The 23,937-nt window shown below is 43.6% G+C and overlaps 1 protein-coding gene across 1 annotated transcript in view; it reads left to right on the top strand.

The window, feature by feature from the left end:
- Window positions 1-23,937, top strand: part of LOC115471025 (disintegrin and metalloproteinase domain-containing protein 9-like) — a 122,078-nt gene that overhangs the window by 8,348 nt on the left and 89,793 nt on the right. The window contains exons 2-3 of the mRNA XM_030204694.1: window positions 14,672-14,781; window positions 19,504-19,580. Coding sequence (XP_030060554.1) covers window positions 14,672-14,781; window positions 19,504-19,580 — 187 coding nt within the window. The remainder of the gene's footprint in view (window positions 1-14,671; window positions 14,782-19,503; window positions 19,581-23,937) is intronic.

Below are 23,937 nucleotides of genomic sequence, written 5' to 3'. Positions count from 1 at the left end.
AACACAATGTCTGTTTCCGTGCCCAGAAGAGAGGAGAGGAAAAAGTTCTCTCTCTTTTGCTTAATTACACACGGAGACAGACTGCCTATGATTGAAAAATAGAGAGCTGATTCTGTCAGGCAACCAACCGTACATGAGCTATGCAAAAATCTTTTGGATCCCAATACAATTTCAAACTGTACACTAGTTCCCTACTTACAGAGGATGGGCCATTTGCAATTGGATCCAGACACCTAGTGTGTTTACCATGTGTAGGCTGAAAAACTTCTATTATTCCTTATAAAACTCACAATAAAATTACAGCAGATGTAACATGCTTTTGAGCCCAAGCGCAGAAAAGTGAGCTATAAGAATACAAATTCAAATCCAATGTAAAAAGGGAAAAAGCAACAATTTAAACAAAGTGAGGCAACCCAGGCAGTTGCCTAGAAAGGCACTGGGACAGCACAAAATCCTGGTATACAAGGTATATAAAAATTGTAATAACTACACAATGCAAAAAAATCAGCTAAATAGTTCCTATTTATTTATTTATTTTTTCTTCTTTCCCATATAAACCTCAGAAAATGCCGTCATGCACCTTTCAGTAAATCACACAATTGAAATTCAACATAGCGTGGCAGAATCAGCTGTAGGAAAAATACCCTATCAAGGCTGCATTCCTGACGGGAGATTTGTCTTTTTTTCCTCCTGTCTCTCTGAAGGAAAATAACCTCTAATTATGGAATGCAAAGTAGTTAAACTTAGTAATACTATACCCATAAGAATTAAAGAAGAGCATGAATTGTCAACATCATAGGAATAAGTGACATACCTTTGTTAACTAACAGATTGAAGAAAAATAACATTATCCCCAGCAATGAAATTCAGGTGCTGCATATACAAAGCTTTTGATAAAGCAGGGACAGTGGTAAACAAAAGTAAAAATGATTAAAAAAACTCAAGCACAGTGCACTGTTTGCTATAGAATATAAAGCTCTTCTGTTGTAAAAAAATAAAAATGACATGTCTTCAATTGATTATCTGTTTCCCTTTTAACATTGTAGGAAACAGTCTTAGGCTTATCAGGGTTAGTGATCTCATAATTTCTTATATCTGGTAATAACTTCTAACATGATACAACAGTTAATTTCCCATCAAATCCAAACTTCTTTTTCCATTTCTTTAAATACACCCAGTATCTGGATTACGTTTATGCATAAACTTAGGATCTCCACAGAGAATCCCTTGCCTCGAGGATCTTGTAAAACAACAACAAAGACACGAACAACACCCTATCTTACAACACAAATTTCCCATGGTTATGTCACTCTTTTATTGTGTACACTAAAGCCTTTGAGCGGGTCCCAGACCACGGACTTCTTTTTCACTCTATAGCAGTCTGAGATAGCAATAACAAGAGCCCGCACTCCTCATCGAGTGGGTCCCAGACCGTGGACTTCTCTAGCAGTCTCAGACAAAGGGAGTCCGCGCTCCTCAGCGAGCGGGTCCCAGACCGTGGACTTCCCTTAAACTATAGGACACGAGTCCTCGCTCCAAATTTCAGTTACCAATTTAAAAGACACAATAATTCAAAAGACAAACAAGACATCACAGTACCTAAGTTGGTCCAATTGAGATTCGTGATAAGCACAAAAAACCGTCACTCTTCAAAGTGTCAGAAGATCTGGCCACTATTGACAGGCAATCTTTAGCCCAGGGGACTTTGATGTAAAAGGATTTATTCAAAATCCAAGTGCACACAGCTCCGAACCTGACACAAGGAAAGAGATATTGGATCCCGGACGAGCCCCCAAACTGTTAAAAGAATTTAACCAATTATACTCACGAATCCCTAAAGGATCAAGCAGGTATAATCACAAACAGGTTTATTGATTGCTTGCAAGCAAGAGACAATATCCAACCACAGTTCAAAGATTGTCTGACTCTAAAAATCCTCCCTGTGTCTCTTATACATTTTCTATGCGCAGGAATACAATGAAAGCTTGTTGCCTGTGTGTCTGTCAACACTTTCATATTTTCTAACATGTTACATTTCTAGACTATTGGGAGTCAACTTGTCTGGTTCTCAAGCAAGTTATCTAGGCGCATCCCATTCTACAACTCATGTACACAAGGTCACAGAATCTACAGTTCAGAGAGGCCTAAGAATCTACATTTAATTTAGAAATAGTAAGAATGATTAACCCTATGTTAGCAAAACATTTTTTTTACACTTACCTCCCCCCTTCCCAGAGCACTGCCTTTGGAATTGTGGCAACTATTTACCCCATGGAAGTCTGTTCAAAATTTGACTGCTCCCTCAGCAGCAGTGCAGCGTATGACCATTCCACTGTTGACTGCAATACCCCGTTAAGGACTTGGAAAGCCTTGTTCCATATAGTTAATTTTGTGCATTCCAAAAAAGAGTGCAAAAGATTGCCAGTCCCTGCCTGACATTTAAGACACAAACCTTGAGTCCCACATCTTCAGTTTCGCTCTACCCTTTCCCGGGTAATATAAGTTCTGTGTAAAATTTTATGTTGAGTTTCTTGCAAATCTGCAGCCTTAACCATTTCTTAAAGTGTCGTAAACAGAGTGTAAAATTATGGACTGGAATATTGTGTTCCTAACTCTGCATTCCACCGATAAAGAACACTCTCAATCCCACCCTCTGAACTGGTAATTTTTATTTATTTACCAACTTGTACCAAGTGGAGAGTCTGTTCCTAGCCTCTGGCATGGCCTGGACCACCTAGTCCAAGCTACCGTATGTCCATGCCTCCCCGTGTTTCACCTTTACCTGCTGCCAATAATGCCTTGCCTGCATGTAGTGTAACATGTGAGTATTTGGTAGCTGCCAGCGCTCTTTCGCCTGGGAAAAAGAATTAAAACTGTCTTCACTCGGGAAGAGCATATGACCTAATGTACTGCATCCCCACCTTGCCCACTGTTGGAATGCCGAAGGGCCCACACCAGCCGGAAAATCCACATTTCCCACAAAACGCAGGAAAGGAGACACAATAGGGCTACGTGCATGGTGGGTGTGCCACCAGTTCCAAGCAGTACGCAAGGGTCTAAGATAACTGAATTGCACCGGGGGGGGGGGGGGGGGGGGGGGGGTGCATATACTAAATTTATAAATGAATATGGGGAACACCATCTCTCCCACCATTTCCCCGGGGTGAACTTTGACTGCCCGCTGATCCCTTCAAAAACGATTCTCATCAATGCTGCCACATTGTACAGGCGTAGGTCCGGCAAGTTAAGTCCTCCTCACTCCCTACTTAAAATTAACGTTGCTGTCCTATACGTGACCCCTTTTGCCTCCATATAAAAGCACGCAGTACAGAACGAAGTAAACGCTCATCTTGTCTTTTGATCCAAATAGACATCGTCTGCAAAGGATATAACAATTTAGGGAGTAAGATCATCTTAGCCAGTGCTACCCGTCCTAACAAGGAGATCAGTAAGTCCTTCCACCTTAAGCACAGTTGCTTGATGTTATCTATCTGATCCAATATATTGCGCCTGTACACCACATCCGGGTTTGTGCTAAGATGAATACCTAGGTATTGCATCGGGTGCTGCACCGGAGGGATAGGCAAGCTCGCAAATCGAGGGTTGTGATAGCTACCCAACAGGGGAAGGAGTTTGGACTTGTCACAATTAACTCTTAGGCCAGATATAGCTCCAAACTCCTTAACCATGTTTAGGGCTTCCCCTAGATGTGAGGGGGCATCTACAAGGTAAAGCAGAATATCATCAGCAAATAAGTTGATACAGATCTCTTGCCCTCCTACTTGAAGACCTCGGATCTTATCACTCTGGTGCAATTTAATTGCAAGTGGTTCTATGGCTAACAAAAACTGCAATGGGAACAGTGGGCACCCCTTTCTGGTGCCCCTCTGAAAGTTGAAACTCTCCATCAGTTTGTTGTTAACCAGTAATTTCGCGTGTGGTCGAGCGTATAAAACCTGAATCCAGTCAACAAACTGACCCTGTAACCCATACTTCTCCATAACCCAGAAGAGATATTGCCATGAGATACTGTCAAACTCTTTCTCCATGTCCAACCCCATGATGGCTTCTGTCTTCCCCTTCCCTCGATATGTGTATATTGCCGCTAAAGCTCGGGTGAGGTTCATAGAGACGTACCTGCCTGGAACAAAACCCACCTGATCCTCATGTATAACACTGGGAAGAAAATTATTCATCCGCCTTACAAGAATAGCTGCTAGGAGTTTGACATCCTGGTTAAGCAAGGAAGTTGGGCAGTACGAGCCCTCTTGGGTGGGGTCCTTCCCTGGTTTGGGCAATAATATTATGTGGGCTAGATTCTGGTGGAGGTCTACCTCTCCTGATGCTAAGCTGTTATACATATCGGCCAGTGGCCGCGCCACCACATTCAACAGAATTCTGTAGTACTCTGGGCCGAAACCGTCCGGGTCTGGGGCTTTCGTCAACTTTAAAGCCTTAAGTCCCAATATGATTTCCTTTACAGAAACGGGCCTAGTCAGAGTTTTTGCCTGATCCATAGTAAACCGAGGGACCGATAAATCCCGAAAAAAGGCCTCCCTTTTCTCTGTATCTAAATCTCCTGCCTCATATAGTGATTGGTAATATTGGTTGAACTGAGATTGTATTTGGGATTCCTTGTGATATCGCCTCCCTGACCCATCCTTGATGTAAGTGATGACCTGACACACAATAGACATCATAACTCACAAATTCTCATCAGAGCCCATCTTCACTATCACAGATACAAAATGGACAGCTTCACCATGGTCAGACCACTACAAAGCACATACCTCCCTCTACTGGAAAAGAAAAGGATCTCCAAACTAGATCCTCAAAAAGAAAAAACTCAATCCCATGGTTTAACGAAGAACTGAAAGTCTTAAAAACACAGGTCAGAAGACTGGAAAGAATATGGAGCAAAAAAAAAGACGAACTCACTCTTAACGACTGGAAACAGTCGCAAAGAAAATACAAATATAAAATCAGACAAACTAAAAGAATGTACTACAAAACCATAATAGGACCAAACTACAAGGATACACATAAGCTCTTCTCCCTCGTCAACAAACTCCTAAACACTACACTGGTTACCTCTAACAACACAGACACCCCATCCGCAACCAGCTTAGTGAAATATTTTAATGAAAAAATTATAAAACTCAGGCGCATGATACCTTCCAATACTACCGACTATACAAACATCCTTGAATGCCTAGATCCAAAACGGGGGGAATACCCAGCAGATCGTTCATGGACCAACTTTGACATAATCTCAGTAGATGAACTCTCACAATGGCTTAAAAAATATGGCAAGTCTCAATGCAAACTAGACATTTGCCCTGTTAGCCTAATAAGAGCCACCCCCAAACAATTCAAGAAAGACCTTACGGACCAAGTAAACCACAGACTACTAAACGGTCTATTCCCCTTGAATAAAGGAAACATCCTACTCACTCCTCTGCCAAAAGACGTTAAGAAAAGCACAATGGACCTAACGAATTATCGACCAGTTGCATCTATTCCGCTCATAACCAAAATAATGGAGGGCATAGTTACGAAACAATTCACTGATTATCTAACTAAACACTCAATTCTACATGAATCACAATCAGGATTTCGATCAAATCACAGCACCGAAACTTTACTAGTAGCAGCAATGAACTCATTCAAAAAAACAATTGCAACTGGAAAGAACATACTCGTACTACAATTTGACATGTCAAGTGCCTTCGACATGGTGGATCATGGAATACTACTTCATATACTAGAATACTTCGGAGTTGGAGGCCCAGTCCTCAAATGGTTCGAGGGATTCCTCACCACCAGATCCTACCAAGTAATAACAGACGCCGAAAGATCACCTCCTTGGACACCAGAATGCGGAGTTCCTCAAGAATCCCCCCTCTCACCAACCATCTTCAACCTAATGATGACACCTCTAGCCAAACTATTAGCCGATCAAAACCTTAATCCTTACATATATGCAGACGATGTCATGATTTACATCCCGTTCAAACACGATCTAAACAAAATCACCAACGAGATCAACCAAAGCTTCAGAACCATGCATAGCTGGGCAGATTCATTCAAGCTAAAACTCAATGCAGAAAAAACTCAATGCCTAGTACTCACTTCACAATACAACACATACAATTACTCTACTATAACTACCCCATACTGCACCCTCCCTATATCAGAAAACCTGAAGATTCTTGGAGTTACCTTCGACCGAAACCTCACTCTCGATACCCACGTGAAGAACACAACAAAAAAGATGTTCTACTCGATGTGGAAACTCAAAAGAGTTAAGCCTTTCTTCCTGAGAAACATTTTCCGTACCTTGGTACAATCTATGGTAATTAGTCACCTGGACTACTGTAATACTCTGTACGCTGGCTGCAAAGAACAAACTATTAAGAAACCCCAAACAACCCAAAATACCGCAGCCAGACTCATATTTGGAAAGACCAAATATGAAAGTGCGAAACCCTTAAGAGAGAAACTTCACTGGCTTCCACTCAAGGAACGTATCGAATTCAAGATCTGCACAATCATACACAAGATCATCCATGCAGATGCCCCACTGTACATGTTTAACTTTGTGGACCTACCGCCCAGAAACGCCAAGACATCAGCCCGCAAATTCCTCAACCTGAATTTCCCCAGTTGTAAAGGACTTAAATATAAGCAGGCATACGCCTCTACCTTCTCCTACAGAAGTACACAGATATGGAACGGGTTACCCCCAGCCCTAAAAACCATGGATAATCTAAGTAACTTTCGCAAATCTCTGAAGACACATCTCTTCAATAGAGCCTACAAAAAGAACCCTTAAAGACACAAATTCACCTCCTAAACTATCCTATCTAACACTATATTCTCCAATTCCTCATCCATCTTCAGCTTACCATTGATTGTATCCATTATCCTGTCATGACTTTGTCATAACAACACTCTGTAAGCCACATTGAGCCTGCAAATAGGTGGGAAAATGTGGGGTACAAATGCAATAAATAAATAATAATTATAATAATTATAAGGGCACACCAAACTGGCCAAATGTTTCCTCGCCTTCCTACCCCACTTAAACAGTTTGAATCTTTGGTAGTAAATATCTCTTTCTGCCCAACTGGTCAACAACTGATCAATCTAGCGTCTTAGCTCCATCATAGCATTTTTGGAGGGCTTATCCAACCGGTACATATGTTGCCTGCGAAGGGATTGGTATTCTTGTGATAGCTGTAATAACTCCGCCTCTAGCTTTTTCTTCTTACTAGATGTATATGCCAATATGTATCCCCTTAACACTACTTTGGAGGCTTCCCAGAAAGTTACAGGTCCCATGTCTGGGGTCTCATTGGTCGATTGGAAATCTAACCATTTTTCCCTCAAGTATGTTCGAAATGCTGAATCTTTATACAAAGAGGGCGAGAATTTCCACACCCTCTCTGTCAAATCTGCTGTGTAAGATATAGCAAACGATATTGCAGAGTGATCTGATAAGGAGTTGTCAATAACCTGAACCTCCTTGACGACCGAGAAAAGGGATTGTGATATAAGGAAATAATCTAATCTTAAGTAAGTGTTATGTATGTGTGAATAGAATGTAAATTCCGTATCGTGTGGGTGTAGTAACCTCCATATATCCAATGTCCCCAGCTTATGTATTATATAAAATTGACACCCTTGCTCTCAATGGCCCTTCCCCTTGGTTTAACAGGTTTACAATCAACAGTGGGATCGGCACAAATGTTAAAGTCCCCCCCCCCCCCCCCCAGAACGAGTTGATACTCTGAATATGGTGTCAGCTTAGCCACTATTTCAGAAAAGAATTTATGGCTGTATGTATTAGGGTCATACAAATTACAAAAGCCTAGTTTGCGACCCCATAGTTCGCTTAGCATTATAACATATCTACCTTCTCTATCTTGAATTATTTTATGAATGTTGATCAGAAGTTGTTTATGAATTAATATAGCCACCCCCCATTGCCTGGTGTTATAAGAGGAGCTAACCACCTCCCCCACCCAGCCCTTTTTCAACTTTACATGCTCAGCGCTGGACAAGTGAGTTTCCTGCAAAAAAAGCGATGTTATCCTTTTCGGATTTCAACCATGCTAATATTTTTGTGCGTTTAACAGGAGAGTGTATGCCATCCACATTAAGAGATATAAATTTTAGATTAACCATGGCAAGTAAACAGACCTATGTTAAGCGTGACATACTCCCTTTCCGTCCCACAGGCCTCCCAGATGAGCCTGCTGGACTTTTTCAACCCCGGTACAACAACCCCCAGTAGAAAACAACATGATTCCCAGACTGCGTTACCCACCCCCACCTCCCCTCTTACGGTAGTGATCACTAGAACTACCCCATGTTCCTCCCATTCATACTCTCTTTCCCACTCAAACATATCATTCATACCTACCCCATCCCTCCTCCCTCTCTCCCCCCCTTATGAACCCTCTCTTCCCTCTTAAGTTGCGCTTGCACCCTCCCCCCTCCACGAACAACGCAGCAAAAGTTTATTCACCCCGCACCCTCTGCTCTCTTAATATGAAATTATTCCTCCCCAAGTAGTCTCCCCAGACACTTTGAACCTCACCCCCAGAAACAGACCTCCATAAACCTAAAAGTTCTTATGGCCCTCTGTGATAGAGAACCCAAGCAAAAGATCAATGGAATCCACATCCGTAGGAACCCCCCCCCCCCCTTATGCTTGCTGGGTGGGATGCTGCCCAGAAAGAAAAAAACAACACAGCATGGTGGATTTGATCTGATCACTTATCAGATGTTACCTTCACTCAGCAGGCTCACTTTGTCCCTCTTTATTAAGACTGCCCAGGAAGGCCTGAGCCACCGAGACTTCCAAGAACAGGACCGATTTCCCTGCATGCCAAATTCTGAGTTTAGCTGGGTACATAAGCGAGAAACGAATACCTTTTCTGTGCAATGAAGTGCACGTTGGCACCATGGCTCTGCGCATTTGTGCTACTCTGGCTGAATAATCATTAAACATTAACGGTGTCCTTCATACTCCAATGGCGACTTCTTAGAACGGAAAGCTTTCAGCAATTGTTCCTTTTCTTGCCAATTTATGTAGTGTGCGATGGCTGTACCCGATTTAATGTCACACTCTCCTCGCAATCCAATCCGATGTGCATGGTCACATTGCATTCCATTTGTACAGCCTTTATTCCTAGCTGTTCTGGCAACCATGTGCTGAAGAACTGGTATAGTAGCTCCCTGTCCTGGACTGACTCAGGCAGACCAATGACCCAAAGGTTATTGCGGCAGTTCCTATTCTCTTGCTCCTCCAAGCGCTCGCGGAGGGCCGCTGCCTCTTTTTGTAAATCCGCAATCTACGACGCCATGCCACGTGTTGCGTCTTCCTGTTCCGACACACACTGTTCCACTTCTACAATTCTCCGGGTCTGAGTATCAAATTTCTCACATCTTCTCCACCGCTGTCTGGATTTCATTTAACCGGTCTTCCAGCGCCGTTGCCACTGTCCGTGAGATCTCCCTTGTCCAGTCTCCTGTCTGCCGCTCTGTCGCCTGCTGAGACTCTTGGCCCGCCGCCATCTTAGTTGCTTTCAGTGGGAGAGCTTTTTTGTGTTTTAGGCTTCTCTGGCTCCTTGTGGGCATGCCTTCTCCCAAAACACTCTCTCAGACGCTCAGCTATGCCTGAGCACTTCCCAATCGAATCGGAAGTCTAATACAATCAGCAAACCTGGGAAGGACATGTATAATTAGCAGGAACTTGCAGAGATACGACGGAGCTCACTTTCTTGCTGCTGTTCAGGTGGCATCACATGTCCCCCAGCCCTAGATATTATAAAGAGTTCTCATAGCCCCTGAGCTTCTCCTGTAGTTTTTGTTCCTAAGAAAGATGGCACAATCCGCTTCTGTGTGGATTACAGGAGGCTTAATGAATGTACTGTATCTGATGCCTGTCTAATGCCCCTGATGGACAAGTTGCTTGACCATTAGCTGGGGCCCAGTACTTGACCATAATGGACCTTAGTTGAGGGTACTGGCAGATCCCCCTAATAGTTGATGATCAGGATTGATCAACATTTATTACCCCGTTCGGCCTTTATGAATTTACTTTGATGCCTTTTGGAATGAAAAATGCCCCTGGAACGTTCCAGTGCTTGGTCAATCATCTGTTCCGGAGATGGGAAGGTGGTAGAATGAGAGGACATGAAATGAGATTGAAGGGGGGCAGACTCAGGAAAGATGTCAGGAAGTATTTCTTCACAGAGAGGGTGGTGAACACTTGGAATGCCCTCCCGCGGGAGGTGGTGGAGATGAAAACGGTAACGGAATTCAAACATGCGTGGGATAGGCATAAAGGAATTCTGTGCAGAAGGAATGGATCCACAGAAGCTTAGCTGAAATTGGGTGGTGGGGGGAAGAGGGGTTGGTGGTTGAGAGGCTAGGATAGGGGAGGGCAGACTTATACGGGGTCTGTGCCGGAGCCGGTGATGGGAGGCGGGACTGGTGGTTGGGAGGCGGGAAATACTGCTGGACAGACTTATACGGTCTGTGCCCTGAAAAAGACAGGTACAAATCAAGGTAAGGTATACACATATGAGTTTATCATGGGCAGACTAGATGGACCGTGCAGGTCTTTTTCTGCCATCATCTAGTATGTTGCTATGTTACTGTTAGATGGACTCCAGGAGCATGCTAGGGCTTATCTTGATGACATTGTTGTGTACAGTCAGATTTGGGATGACCACCTGATCCATTTAAGTGGGGTATTAGACTTGATCTGGAGGGCCCGCTTGACCATCAAGCCCCGCAAATGTCAGATGGGAATGGCAGAAGTCTGGTATTTAGGACACGGAGTGAGAGGTGGACAGCTAAAACCTGAGCCAGCTAAGGTAGAAGCTATACAGAATTGGCCCACTCCCCAAAGCAAAAAGCAAGTATTGGCCTCCCTTGGGACAGCAGAGTATTACAGAAAGTTTGTGCCTCACTATAGCACCATAGCCAAGCCCCTTGCTGACCTGACCAAAAAGAGACTGCCCCGAATCATTGCCTGGTCACCAGAGTGTGAAGCAGCTTTCCAAACATTAAAGACTACATTAGTTACTGCCCCAGGACTAGCTGCACCTGATTGCCAACAAAGATTCAACATATTGCATTGGAGCTGACCTCAGTCGTGAATAGCAGAGGGGAGGAGCACCCCATGGTGTACCCGAGTCGCAAGCTCCATGACATATGCCATTATTGAAAAATAATGTTTGGCCTTAGTGTGGGCACTTAAGAAACTGCAACCATATCTGTATGGGATGACTTTACTGTCATCACAGATCACAATCCATTGGTCTGACTTTAAAGAGTCTCGGGAGAGAATGGGAAGCTACTCCAGTGGAGGCTGCATCTACAGATGTACAACTTCACCATACAGCACTGGAAGGGCAATGAACATGGCAATGCCGATGAACTCTCCAGGAAGGAAGAGCCAGGACTGCCATGACACTGGACTGTTGACCAGCAGTCTGAGGAAACCGAAGTCCAGGGTCTCTCTTAAAGAGAGGAGGTTTGGCGAAACAGGGGATTTTCATGCCTGTGATTTGTAGTATTATTTTTATGACATGTATTTCTCTCATTTGGCCAGCAGGTGGTATCTGTCCTCTGCTTTAAAACTGTTGCAGAGGTGACTGTTTTCCTACTACTACTGCTTATCACTTCTATAGCGCTACAAGGCATACGCAGCGCTGTACATCACACACGAAAAGACAGTCCCTGCTCAAAGAGCTCACAATCTAATAGGACAGACAAACAGACAGAACAACTAAGAGGTAAGGGATAAAAGGGTACAGGGCAAGTGAGTAGTGGTTAGGAGTCAAAAGCTGCGTTAAAGAGGAGGTGGGCTTTCAGCCTGGATTTGAAAACAGCCAAGGACGGGGCTAGACGTACAAGCTCGGGAAGTCTATTCCAGACGTGAGGTGCAGCGAGAAAAAAGAAAAGGAGTCTGGAATTAGCAGTAGAGGAGAAGGGGACAGACAAGAGAGGTTTATCTACAGAACGGAGTACCCGAGGGGGGGGGGGCGTAGGGAGAGACAAGAGTGGAGAGGTACTGGGGAGCGGCAGAATACTTGCTCGGTTGGGTTCAAATGGCTAACAAAGATAGAGGCCTTCAAGATATTTTTCTACTTCACTATCCCAGTCCTCTTCTAGGTGTTATCAGGGGAGTTGACCAGTGGACCAGTACTCAGTGACAATGGGCCAGGTATTTCACCGAGTACTGGGGGACCTAAGGCTGCCACATTAAGACCTCTAGACGCCATGTCATTCTAACAGACTATTGTCTGTCTTCTGTTAGTCTGACATAGAGGGAGTAACATTAACTTATAAGTTTGATCTGATTGTCTAATGTCAGATAGAACCTGGGGAAATCTAATATCGTATACATCTGATTCCATCACTGCGTATAGTAAGAAAGAGAAGGAGAGTCAGTGTTTAGTTCTAAAGATTACAAGTTTTTATTTCAATACTCACCAAGTAATATACGATTACAATGCATACATATGTTCTTTCAGGAGGAGATTCATGTGGCCGGACCTCTTGTGTCTGATATGCCTCAGGAATGCTTCTGCCTTGCATCAAAAGTTGTCAGCTTTTATATTCTTTTGACTGCATTAAACTCTATGGGTTCTCATAGATCTTGCTTATCAATCTGATTATCAAATTACACCCTGACCGCAAAATGTTCTTATCTTGCAGATGTTCTAACACCTTCCCCCTCTGAGCTCCCCGTTCTTTCACACCTACCGTAGGTGTTGTTTGCTTCATGCTATGTTTGATCAGTTTCGTTTCTCCACTGCCAACTGTTCTGTATTAGAAACTGCTTTTAAGCAACAGGCCATTTTCCTTGACCTAAGTCATTCAGCAAGCAAACCCTTAGGCCTCAAATCTAGGCTCTAGGTTTTTAAACTTGGGCAGTAGGCCTCAGATTCTACATCCCATTCAAACAAGATTTAAAGGAAATTTCCAATGACATTAACCAAAGCCTCCATATCATGCATTCATGGGCGGACGCATTTAAGCTGAAACTTAATGCAGAAAACGCCAATGCCTAGTATTTACCTCTCAATATAACACAAACAAATTCACCACCATTAACACACCAAATCTGAACCTTCCAATCTTGGATACCCTAAGAATTCTTGGAGTAACCATCGACCGACACCTAACACTTGAAAGCCATGCAAAAAACTCAACCAAGAAGATGTTCCAATCAATGTGGAAATGAAAGAGACTAAGACCTTTCTTCCCAAGGACTGTTTTCCGCAACCTGGTACAATCAATGGTGCTTAGTCATCTAGACTACTGCAACGCACTCTACGCCGGTTGCAAAGAGCAAATAATCAAAAAACTTCAGACAGCCCAGAACACTGCAGCCAGACTCATATTTGGCAAAACAAAATATGAAAGTGCTAAACCCTTACGAGAAAAGCTACACTGGCTCCCACTTAAAGAACGCATCACGTTCAAAATTTGCTCCCTAGTTCATAAAATCATTCATGGAGAAGCACCAGCCTACATGTGAGACCTGATAGACCTACCACGCAGGAATGCTAAAAGATCATCCTGCACATTCCTTAATCTGCACTTTCCAAACTGCAAAGGCCTAAAATACAAATTATTGCATGCGTCGAATTTCGCCTACTTGAGTACACAGCTATGGAACGCACTGCCGCGCAACCTAAAAATGAGCTACGAACTAACCAACTTCCGAAAACTACTGAAGACCTATCTCTTTAATAAAGCATACCACAAAGATCAACAAATGTAAACATACACCACTCCTTCACAGATATTCAGAACTGCCTTATAATATCTGCTTGTTATACTACTATCCTGTTATATCATTATCATGTTACCATGATTCTTCTGTAAACTAAATGTCTATTTTTCTATTATATCTCCACCATTTATGATGTATTGTAAGCCACATTGAGCCTGCAAAAAGGTGGGAAAATGTGGGATACAAATGCAATAAATAAATAAATAAATATCTGTACACCAGATACCCCTGAGTGCTATCTGGGCTCTGATTGGCCCTGAAGTTCAAAATCAAGCAAGAATGTGCTGGATTCCCCCAGTCTCAGAGAGGAAGTGTGTAAAGATCTCTGCACTGAGACCCTGTTCAAAACATGTGAGCAGTTATTTTCCTGAACTCCCCAGGTACTGCTCAGGTACCTGTTCCCTTCTCCACTACTGCCAACTCCAGACTTCGCGCCTTCTGTCTCGCTGCACCCTACGCCTGGAATAAACTTCCTGAGCCCCTACGTCTTGCTCCATCCTTGGCCACCTTTAAATCTAGACTGAAAGCCCACCTCTTTAACATTGCTTTTGACTCGTAACCACTTGTAACCACTCGCCTCCACCTACCCTCCTCTCTTCCTTCCCGTTCACATTAATTGATTTGATTTGCTTACTTTATTTCTTGTCTATTAGATTGTAAGCTCTTTGAGCAGGGACTGTCTTTCTTCTATGTTTGTGCAGCGCTGCGTACGCCTTGTAGCGCTAAAGAAATGCTAAATAGTAGTAGTAGTAGTAGTTAGTTATTTACTGTTGATACCAGTTAATTTACATGTTATTGTTTGCTGTTTACACTTTTTTTCACCGTTCAATGTTTCCCCTTTTCCAGGAGCACTTCCTGAGCACAAATCCAGTGCAACTGCCTATGAAATTGTTATTCCTCACTATCTTACAGACCAGAAGAAACAGCGTCTTACATCAACAGATGGAGCAACACAGGTATCAGCAACATTTCACAAGGAGTCTCACTCATGAGTATTGCCATACTGGGAAAGACCAAAGGTCCATCGAGCCCAGCATCCTGTTTCCAACAGTGGCCAATCCAGGTCACAAATACCCGGCAAGATTCCCAGAAATAGTGGATTTTCCCCAAGTCCAAGTTAGTAATGGTCTATGGACTTTTCCTTTAGGAAGCCGCCAAAACCTTTTTAAAACTCTGCTAAGCTAACTGCCTTTACAACATTTTCTGGCAATGAATTCCAGAGTTGAATTACACGTTGAGTGAAGAAACATTTTGTCCGATTCATTTTAAATGTACTATTTTGTAGCATTATCACATGTCCGCTAGTCCTAGTATTTTTGGAAAGTGTAAACAGACACTTCACGTCTACCCATTCCACTCCACTCATTATTTTATAGACCTCTATCATATCTCCCCTCAGCCGTCTTTTCTCCAAGCTGAAGAGCTCCAGCCACTTTAGTCTTTCCTCATAGAGAAGTCGTCCCATACCCGTTATCATTTTCATCGCCCTTCTCTGCACCTTTTCTAATTCTAATTTGAGATGTGGCAACCAGAATTGAACACAATATTCGAGGTGCGGTCACACCTTGGAGCGATACAAAGGCATTATAACATCCTCATTTTTGTTTTCCATTCCTTTCCTAATAATACCTAACATTCTATTTGCTTTCTTAGCTGCAGCAGCACACTGAGCAGAAGGTTTCAACGTATCATCAACGATGACTCCTAGATCCTTTTCTTGGTCCATGACTCCTAACGTGGAACCTTGCATGACATAGCTATAATTTGGGTTCCTTTTTCCCACATGCATCACTTTGCACTTGCTCACATTAAACTTCATCTGCCTTTTAGATGCCCAGTCTCCCAGTCTCGTAAGGTCCTCTTGTAATTTTTCACAATCCTCTCGCGATTTAACAACTTTGAATAACTTTGTGTCATCAACAAATGTCATTACCTCACTAGTTACTCCCATCTCTAGGTCATTTATAAATATGTTAAAAAGCAGCGGTCCCAGCACAGACCCCTGCGGATCCCCATTAACTACCCTTCTCCATTGAGAATACTGACCATTTAACTCTACTCTCTGTTTTCTATCTTTTAACCAGTTTTTAATCCACAATAGAACACTACCTCCTGTCCCATGACTCTCCAATTTCCTCTGGAGTCTTTCATGAGGTACTTTGTCAAATGCCTTCTGAAAATCCAGATATACAATATCAACTGGCTCACCTTTATCCACATGTTTGTTCAACCCCTTTAAAGAAATGTAATAGATTGGTGAGGCAAGATTTCCCTTCACTAAATCCATGTTGACTCTGTCTCATTAATCCATGCTTTTGAATATGCTCTGTAATTTTGTTCTTTATAATAGTCTCTACCGTTTTGCCCGGCACCTATGTCAGACTCACTGGTCTATAATTTCCCGGATCTCCCCTGGAACCTTTTTAAAAAATTGGCGTTATGATGGCCACCCTCCAATCTTCTGGTACCATGCTCAATTTTAAAGATAAATTACATATTATTAACAATAGTTCCGCCAGTTCATTTTTCAGTTCTATCAGTACTCTGGGATGAATACCATCCGGTCCAGGAGATTTGCTGCTCTTCAATTTGTCAAATTGCCCCATTACATCCTCTAGGTCTATAGAGATTTCTTTCAGTTTCACCGACTCGTCAGTTTCAAATACCATTTCTGGCACTGGTATCTCTCCCAAATCTTCCTCGGTGAAGACTGAAGCAAAGAATTCATTTAACTTCTCTGCTATGGCTTTGTCTTCCCTGATCGCCCCTTTTACCCCTCGGTCATCTAGCAGTCCAACCGACTCTTTTGCCGGCTTCCTGCTTTTAATATACCTAAAAATGTTACTATGTGTTTTTGCCTCCAATGCAATCTTTTTTTCGAAGTCCCTCTTAGCTTTCCTTATCAGCGCTTTGCATTTGAGTTCACATTCCTTATGCTGTTTCTTATTATTTTCAGTTGGTTCCTTCTTCCATTTTCTGAAGGATTTTCTTTTAGCTATAATAGCTTCCTTCACCTCACTTTTTAACCACGTCGGCTGTCATTTGGTCTTCCGTCCTCCTTTTTTAAAACGCGGAATATATTTGGTCTGGGCTTCCAGGATGGTGTTTTTCAACAACATCCATGCCTGATGTAAATTTTTGACCCTCGAAGCCACTCCTCTAAGTTTTTTTTCAATGTTCTTCTCATTTTATCCTCCTTTTTTAAAGTTAAACGTTAACGTATTGGATTTCCTGTATATACTTACTTCAAAGCTAATATCAAATTTTATCATATTATGATCACTGTTATCAAGTGGCCCCAGCACCATTACCTCCCGCACCAGATCATGTGCTCCACTAAGGACTAGGTCTAGAATTTTTCCTTCTCTCGTCGGCTCCTGTACCAGCTGCTCCATAAAGCTGTCCTTGACTCCTTAGCGTGTCCTGATGTTACATTTACCCAGTCAATATCGGGGTAATTGAAATCACCCATTATTATTGTGTTGCCCAGTTTGTTTGCGTCCCTAATTTCCTTTAACATTTCTGCATCCGTCTGTTCATCCTGGCTAGGCGGATGGTAGTACACTCCTATCACTATCCTTTTTCCCTTTACACCTGGAATTTCAATCCATAGTGATTCTAAGAAGTGTTTTGTTTCCTGCAGAATTGTCAATCTATTTGATTCAAGGCTCTCATTAATATACAATGCTACCCCTCCACCAATTCGATCCACCCTATCACTATGATATAATTTGTACCCCGGTATGACAGTGTCCCACTGGTTATCCTCCTTCCACCAGGTCTCAGAGATGCCTATTATATCTAATTTTTCATTTAGTGCAATATATTCTAACTCTCCCATCTTATTTCTTAGGCTCCTGGCATTCGCATATAGACATTTCAAAGTATGTTTGTTGTTCCTATTTACATCATTCTTAGTATTTGACAGTATTAATTTGCAATCTTTTGTCTGTTTTTTGATTTATTTTTATTTAAGGACTCCTGATCTACTATGGTCTCTTTTGAAACCTCACTATCGAGATACCCTGTCTTCCCTGTTTTTATATCTTTGAAAGATACTTTATCCCGAACCAAGCGCTTTTGAGCGACTGTCGGCCTTCCCCCCGTTTCTAGTTTAAAAGCTGCTCTATCTCTTTGTACCTGTTGAGTCAAAGAAAAGACATAATTTAATTCCCAAGCAAATTTGTAATCACTGAGCACCGATATTTAGTTAATGCCTAATAAGGTATAAACAGATCTTCTAACATGAGAAAAATTGAGAAAAAAAAATAAAGTTTTTAAAAAGTAGCAGTCTTTTTACTAGAGTTAATCCACAGTGAAACTTTTGGCCCAGTGAAGGCTGTGATGCCTCCTGGGAATAAGTATTTTCCAACCTTCACTAACGACTACTTCAGCAGTCACCTCAAGAAGCCCTACAGTAAAAATGCTGGAGAAACTCAAAGAGGTCATGGGGGCGACAGGCAAAAGGTTCTAGTGTAGACCCACAATAATCCATATGGACAAGGGAGAAGAGGACATGAGTAACGAAGCACAACATATTTTAAAACTGACACTTCCTGTTATTCACTTCCTGTTACCTGAATAACTTCCTTTCTCTGTGCTACACATTCCCTTCAGCTCTCTCCAACATGATCATCTTTCAGTTACAACTTCCAGTTGGAAAGTGGTTTCTTCAAGGGACCAGCATTGATTGTGTCACTTGTGTGATGGTCTCATTCGAATCTCCAGCAGTGGACTTTCAGTTTGTGATAACTTTCCTGCATCTGCTCTTGTGACCTTTGTTACAAAGAAATGCCTCTTTGCCTGTAGTCTCAGAATCCACAGTCATCTCTTCCTGAATGTGAACCAGGGCCGCTGAGAGGGGGGTGGGGGTGGGGGGGCAAAATTACCCTTGCCCAGGCCTACAAGGGGGGGCCCTGCGCCGGGGTCTCTCTGTCTTCTGCTCCTGACAGGACCTGGGTGATTGCGTCCCGACAGGAGCAGAAGAGAGAAAACTCCAGTACCGGGTCACCCTTGGAGGCTGGGGAGGACCCAGAGGAGCAGACAATGCAGGTCTTCCTCTAGCGCTGCTCTTCACTCTGCCCATTTTTTACCAAGCGGCTGCTTTTCCCCTCAGGCCGTGCTTGCTTGGTTTTGAAGCCGAGCATGCGCTGAGAGAAAAAGCAGCTGCAGGGGCAGGTAATGGGCAGAGTGAAGAGCAGCACTGGAAGAAGAGCTCGTCTGCTGGAGGGGCCTCGGGACCCCTGCCAGCCAAGGTATTTGTGAACCTGGGGGGGGGGGGGTGGCAGCGGTGATAATCGTGAGGGGGGGAGTGGTGGCCCTGCCCCGGGCCTGGCTCAGCCTCTTGGCGGCCCTGGTGTGACCCATGTTTCTCATGTTCTCCTTTTGCTGTTATTATTAAGACTTATTCTATTCTATCACTATGGCTTGAAGGTACTTGACGAACCGTGTCTTGATGTGCTTAGCATTTGGGACTTAAGGTGCAATGATAAATATGAATAAGTGACAAACTCAGTTGCCCACCTCAGAACAGTGACCATTTGAGATATCGTCTCTGGTACAGTTGTGTCATTTCACTCCAGATATTTAGACACTGAGAGTGAAGGACCTGGAACGTCACTGATCTGATCAGTCCTAGAATAATTTGGAAATCTCATCTTGTTTTCTTCTGTTTTCAGGAACACAGAGAGGATAACGTATCTTATTCCATTCAAATTGCGGGACGCCCCCACATTCTGAAACTGAAAAGAAACAAGTATGTCTGGGAACAGTTCCATCAGTCTTTTGGGAAAGTTACTTCCGAATTATCTGTTGGTGGGAATTAATATTTTGGGGATATTTTGTAAGGGGTGCTAATACAGTTGCTCAACGGTATAAGTAGGTGCTTGGAAAACATGGGGCTGATATTTAAAAGCAGTTATCTGGGTCTAATCATCAATATTCAGTGACATTTTCTAGAAATATCTGGTGTTTTCCAGATAGTACCAGGGTGAGCCGGGGGAGGGGCGCCTGACCTTCAGTGGAAAAGCAGAATTTCCAGGTAATGGTGATATTCAACAACATTATCCAGATATCTACACAGAAAACTTAGGATAGTGAAAAACCTATCCATAATAATCGTTCTTGATATCCGGAATGGTGTTGAATATTGCCATTACTTAGAGGGGGTATTTTCAATATGACGTCTACACGTCCAAAATCTGAATAAGAAAGAAGTTCATTTTCCAAAAAGAAAAACCTCTATCTTTTGTTTTCAAAAATACAAGATTTTGTGCTTTGGACATTTTGTTTTTTGGTCCATTTTCAGAAAAAAAAAAAGTCCAAGTGAAAAACGGAGAAAATGAAGCCATGGGGATGTATGAGAGGCCAACATTTTTAGGAGACTGGTCTCCCAGACATCCCAAGAGATAAATGGGACACCCTTAGTGGACTTCAAAAACAGGGTCCCAGGTACACATCTCACTGTTGCTGCCTTATCTTGTCTGCTGACCTCCCAAAATCCACTGCCCACAGCAGTACACAGTAGCCCTTATGGGTGAAGGGGGCATCTATATTTATTTATTTATTGCACTTGTATCCCACATTTTCCCACCTATTTGCAGGCTCAATGTGGCTTACAAAGACCTGTTATAGCATCGCCATATCAGGTTAAAGAAAACAATTGGTGTTACAAAAATGTCAAGGGAGACAAGAGGATTTGGCCAAGCAGTTGTAGAAATATACATTCTGAATAAAGTTAGATAGGTATTGTGTTATAGTTAGTTATTATTATTTATTACATTTGTACCCCGCGCTTTCCCACCCATGGCAGGCTCAATGCGGCTTACATGGGGCAATGGAGGGTTAAGTGACTTGCCCAGAGTCACAAGGAGCTGCCTGTGCCTGAAGTGAGAATCGAACTCAGTTCCTCAGGACCAAAGTCCACCACCCTAACCACTAGGCCACTCCTCCACACCACTAGGCCACTCCTCCACACCAAGTTAAGGGTTCTCGTGGGTACAGTGGGTTTCTGCTGAGTTTTGGAGGGCTTACAGTTTCCACCACAAATGTGACAGGTGAGGGAGATAGGGACCAGAGCCCCCCACTCCATGGGGCACTGCACTGACCACTACACTACTCCAGGGACCTGCAAGCTGCTCTAATAAACCTGGCTTTAACATCTGAGGCCGTCATAGAGGCTGCTAAATCATATTTGTATTCACATTATGGGGGGTGGGAGGGTGTCAGTGAACACGGGGTCATTTAGGGCAACCTTTTGTGCCTTATTTGTTATAAAAACAGGCTGAAAAACGTCAACGTGTTAGGAACGCCCAGATCCCGCCCTTAACACACCCCTGACACGCCCCCTTGTGATTTGAACATGCTTTTGACGGACTTCATTGAAAAACATCTAAAAATTGGTTTTGAAAATAACAATTTGGACGTTTTTTGTGAGAAAAACATCCAAATGCGGATTTATACCACGTTTTGGACGTTTTTCTCTTTTGAAAATGAGCTCCTTAGATAACTATCCAAGGCCGGGCAAAATAGTGGAAACTATTATAAAAAATACAATTACCGAACACGTAGATAAACATGGTTTAACGGGACAGAGTCAGCCAAGGGACGTCTTCCTCACCAATTTGCTTCATTTCTTTGAATCAAAATAACCCCTAAGGGAGAGGTAAATAAACTAGAGAAATATGAAGAACCAATCGCTAAAGATAACCCGAGACTCTAGGGGGCACTTGTAAAAAGTAAAAAAATAAAAAAGCTTAAAATAGCTCCAAGGTGCATAGCTCCCTTACCTTGGGTGCTGAGCCCCCCAACCCCCCCCAAAGACCCACTCCCCACAACTATACAACACTACCATAGCCCTAAGGGGTGAAGGGGGGCACCTACATGTGGGTACAGTGGGTTTCGGGTGGGTTTTGAAGGGCTCCCATTTTCCACCACAAGTGTAACAGGTAGGGGGGATGGGCTTGGGTCCGCCTGCCTGAAGTCCACTGCACCCACTAAAACTGCTCCAGGGACCTGTATACTGCTGTGATGGAGCTGGGTATGACATTTGAGGCTGGCAAAAAAAGTTTTTAAAGTTTTTTTGAGGGTGGGAGGGGGTTAGTGACCACTGAGGGAGTCAGGGGAGGTGATCCCTGATGTCCTCCGGTGGTCATCTGGAGGCTTATTTTCAAAAGAGAAAAACACCCATATTTCGAACCAAATTGGGAGATAGGCGTGTTTCTCCTGTGGGCGACCAAATCGGTATAATCGAAAGCCGTCGCAGGAACGAACAAAGTTGACAGGAGCGTGTCTGAGGCGTGGCGAAGGTGGGACTGGAGCGTGGTTATCGGCCAAGGAGAGATGGCTGTCTTTAGCTGATAATCGAAACAAGAAGGGCGTTTTGGACGAGAATTTGGTCCGCTTTATTTCGACCCTTTTTTTTTTCAGGTCCAAGTCCCAAAAAAGTACCCCAACTGACCAGATGACTACCGGAGGGAATCGGGGATCACCTACCCTGACTCCCCCAGTGGTCACTAACCCCCTCCCACCAAAAAAAACCCACTTTAAAAACTTTTTTCCCCAGCCTCTAAGCCAGCCTCAAATGCCGTACCCACCTCCATGACAGCAGAATGTGTTCTATCCTCTGACAGCCTTTCCCTGGTTCTGATATGGCTCTCGGATGAGTGTGACACCTTTTCTGTTATGCACAGCAATGCATTGTGGTGGGTGTAGGGTATTGGGCTCCGTGATTCCACTAGCTTGTGTTAAATGCTCACGATGTTGGTAGTTGGTAGGCTCTACTCCCATGGTGCTTTTCCCTCTGCTTACCGGGTCAGAGTGTGCCCTGTTTTATTTCCGGTAGTCCATGAGGTAGTGGCCATTTTTGTAAGCCACTTTTAGATCCCTTTCATGTGTTAGCCACGTTACAGAACTTAGTTCTTACCTTGAATGTTGCTGAAAGAGGGCATTGTACAGCATTCTGCCAGCTCTGACCTACTGCTAATCTCAGTACCAGGGAGACTCGTTGCCAGTGGGGCACAACCTCTGATCTGCAGTTAACTGTGAGTAAACGTGCTTATTCCAATAAAGGACATTTTCGGAGACATTAGTCTTCAGGTGTCAACTGGTGTGCCAAGGTTATACAGCAGCAACAAGTCCTAGAGGCCTGTGTGTATGCAGGTCCCTGGAGCACTTTTAGTGGGTACCGCAGTGCAGTTCAGGCAGGCGGACCCAGGCCCATCCACCCTACCTGTAACACTTGTGCTGGTAAATGGGAGGCCTCCAAAACCCACTGTACCCACATGTAGGTGCCCCCTTCACCCCTAAGAGCTATGGTAGTGTTGTACATTTGTGGGAAGTGGGTTTTTGGGGAGGGGGGTTGGGGGCTCAGCACCCGTGGTAAGGGACCTATGCATGTGGGAGCGTTGTCTGAAGTCCACCGCACTGACCTCTAGGGTGTCCAGTTGGTGTCCTGGCATGTCAGGGGGGCGAGTGTACTACGAATCCTGGCCCCTCCCACGACCAAATGGTTTGGATTGGGATGTTTTTGAGCTGGGTGTTTTTAGTTTCCATTATCGCTAAAAAAGAAACAAACGCCCAGCTCGGAAACGACTAAATACATGGCATTTTGGTCCGTACAAACCGTATTTTCAAAACGAAAGATGGACGCCCATTTTTTTCAAAAATACGGTCTATCCCACCCTTTCACGTACCCGTTCTCGAACATAGACGCCCATGGAGATGGGCGTTCGCGTTCGATTATGCCCCTCCTGGTCATTTAGGGCACTTTTTGGGGACTTGGACCTGAAAAAAAAGGGACAAAATAAAATGGACTAAACTTTCACCAGGGACGCCCTTCTTTTTTCCATTATTGGGCGAAGCCAGCCATCTCAACGCACACCCCCGTCCTGTCTTCGCTACTGTGCTGACACACCCCCTTGAACTTTCGCCGGCCCCACGACGGAACGCAGTTGAAGCTGGCCAAAATTGGCGTTCGATTATACCGATTTGGCCGGATTTAGGAGATGGCCGGCCATCTCCCGATTTGTGTCGGAAGATGGCTGGCGATCTCTTTCGAAAATAAGCTGAATAGTCTCTTATGCAAATGTCTAAAAAATCCATTAAAAATGCAA

The sequence above is a fragment of the Microcaecilia unicolor genome, chromosome 5 (genome assembly GCF_901765095.1).
Source record: "Microcaecilia unicolor chromosome 5, aMicUni1.1, whole genome shotgun sequence".
NCBI lineage: Eukaryota > Metazoa > Chordata > Amphibia > Gymnophiona > Siphonopidae > Microcaecilia > Microcaecilia unicolor.
Note: the sequence above shows the minus strand (reverse complement) of the source record. Positions and strands in the feature narration are given on the sequence as shown.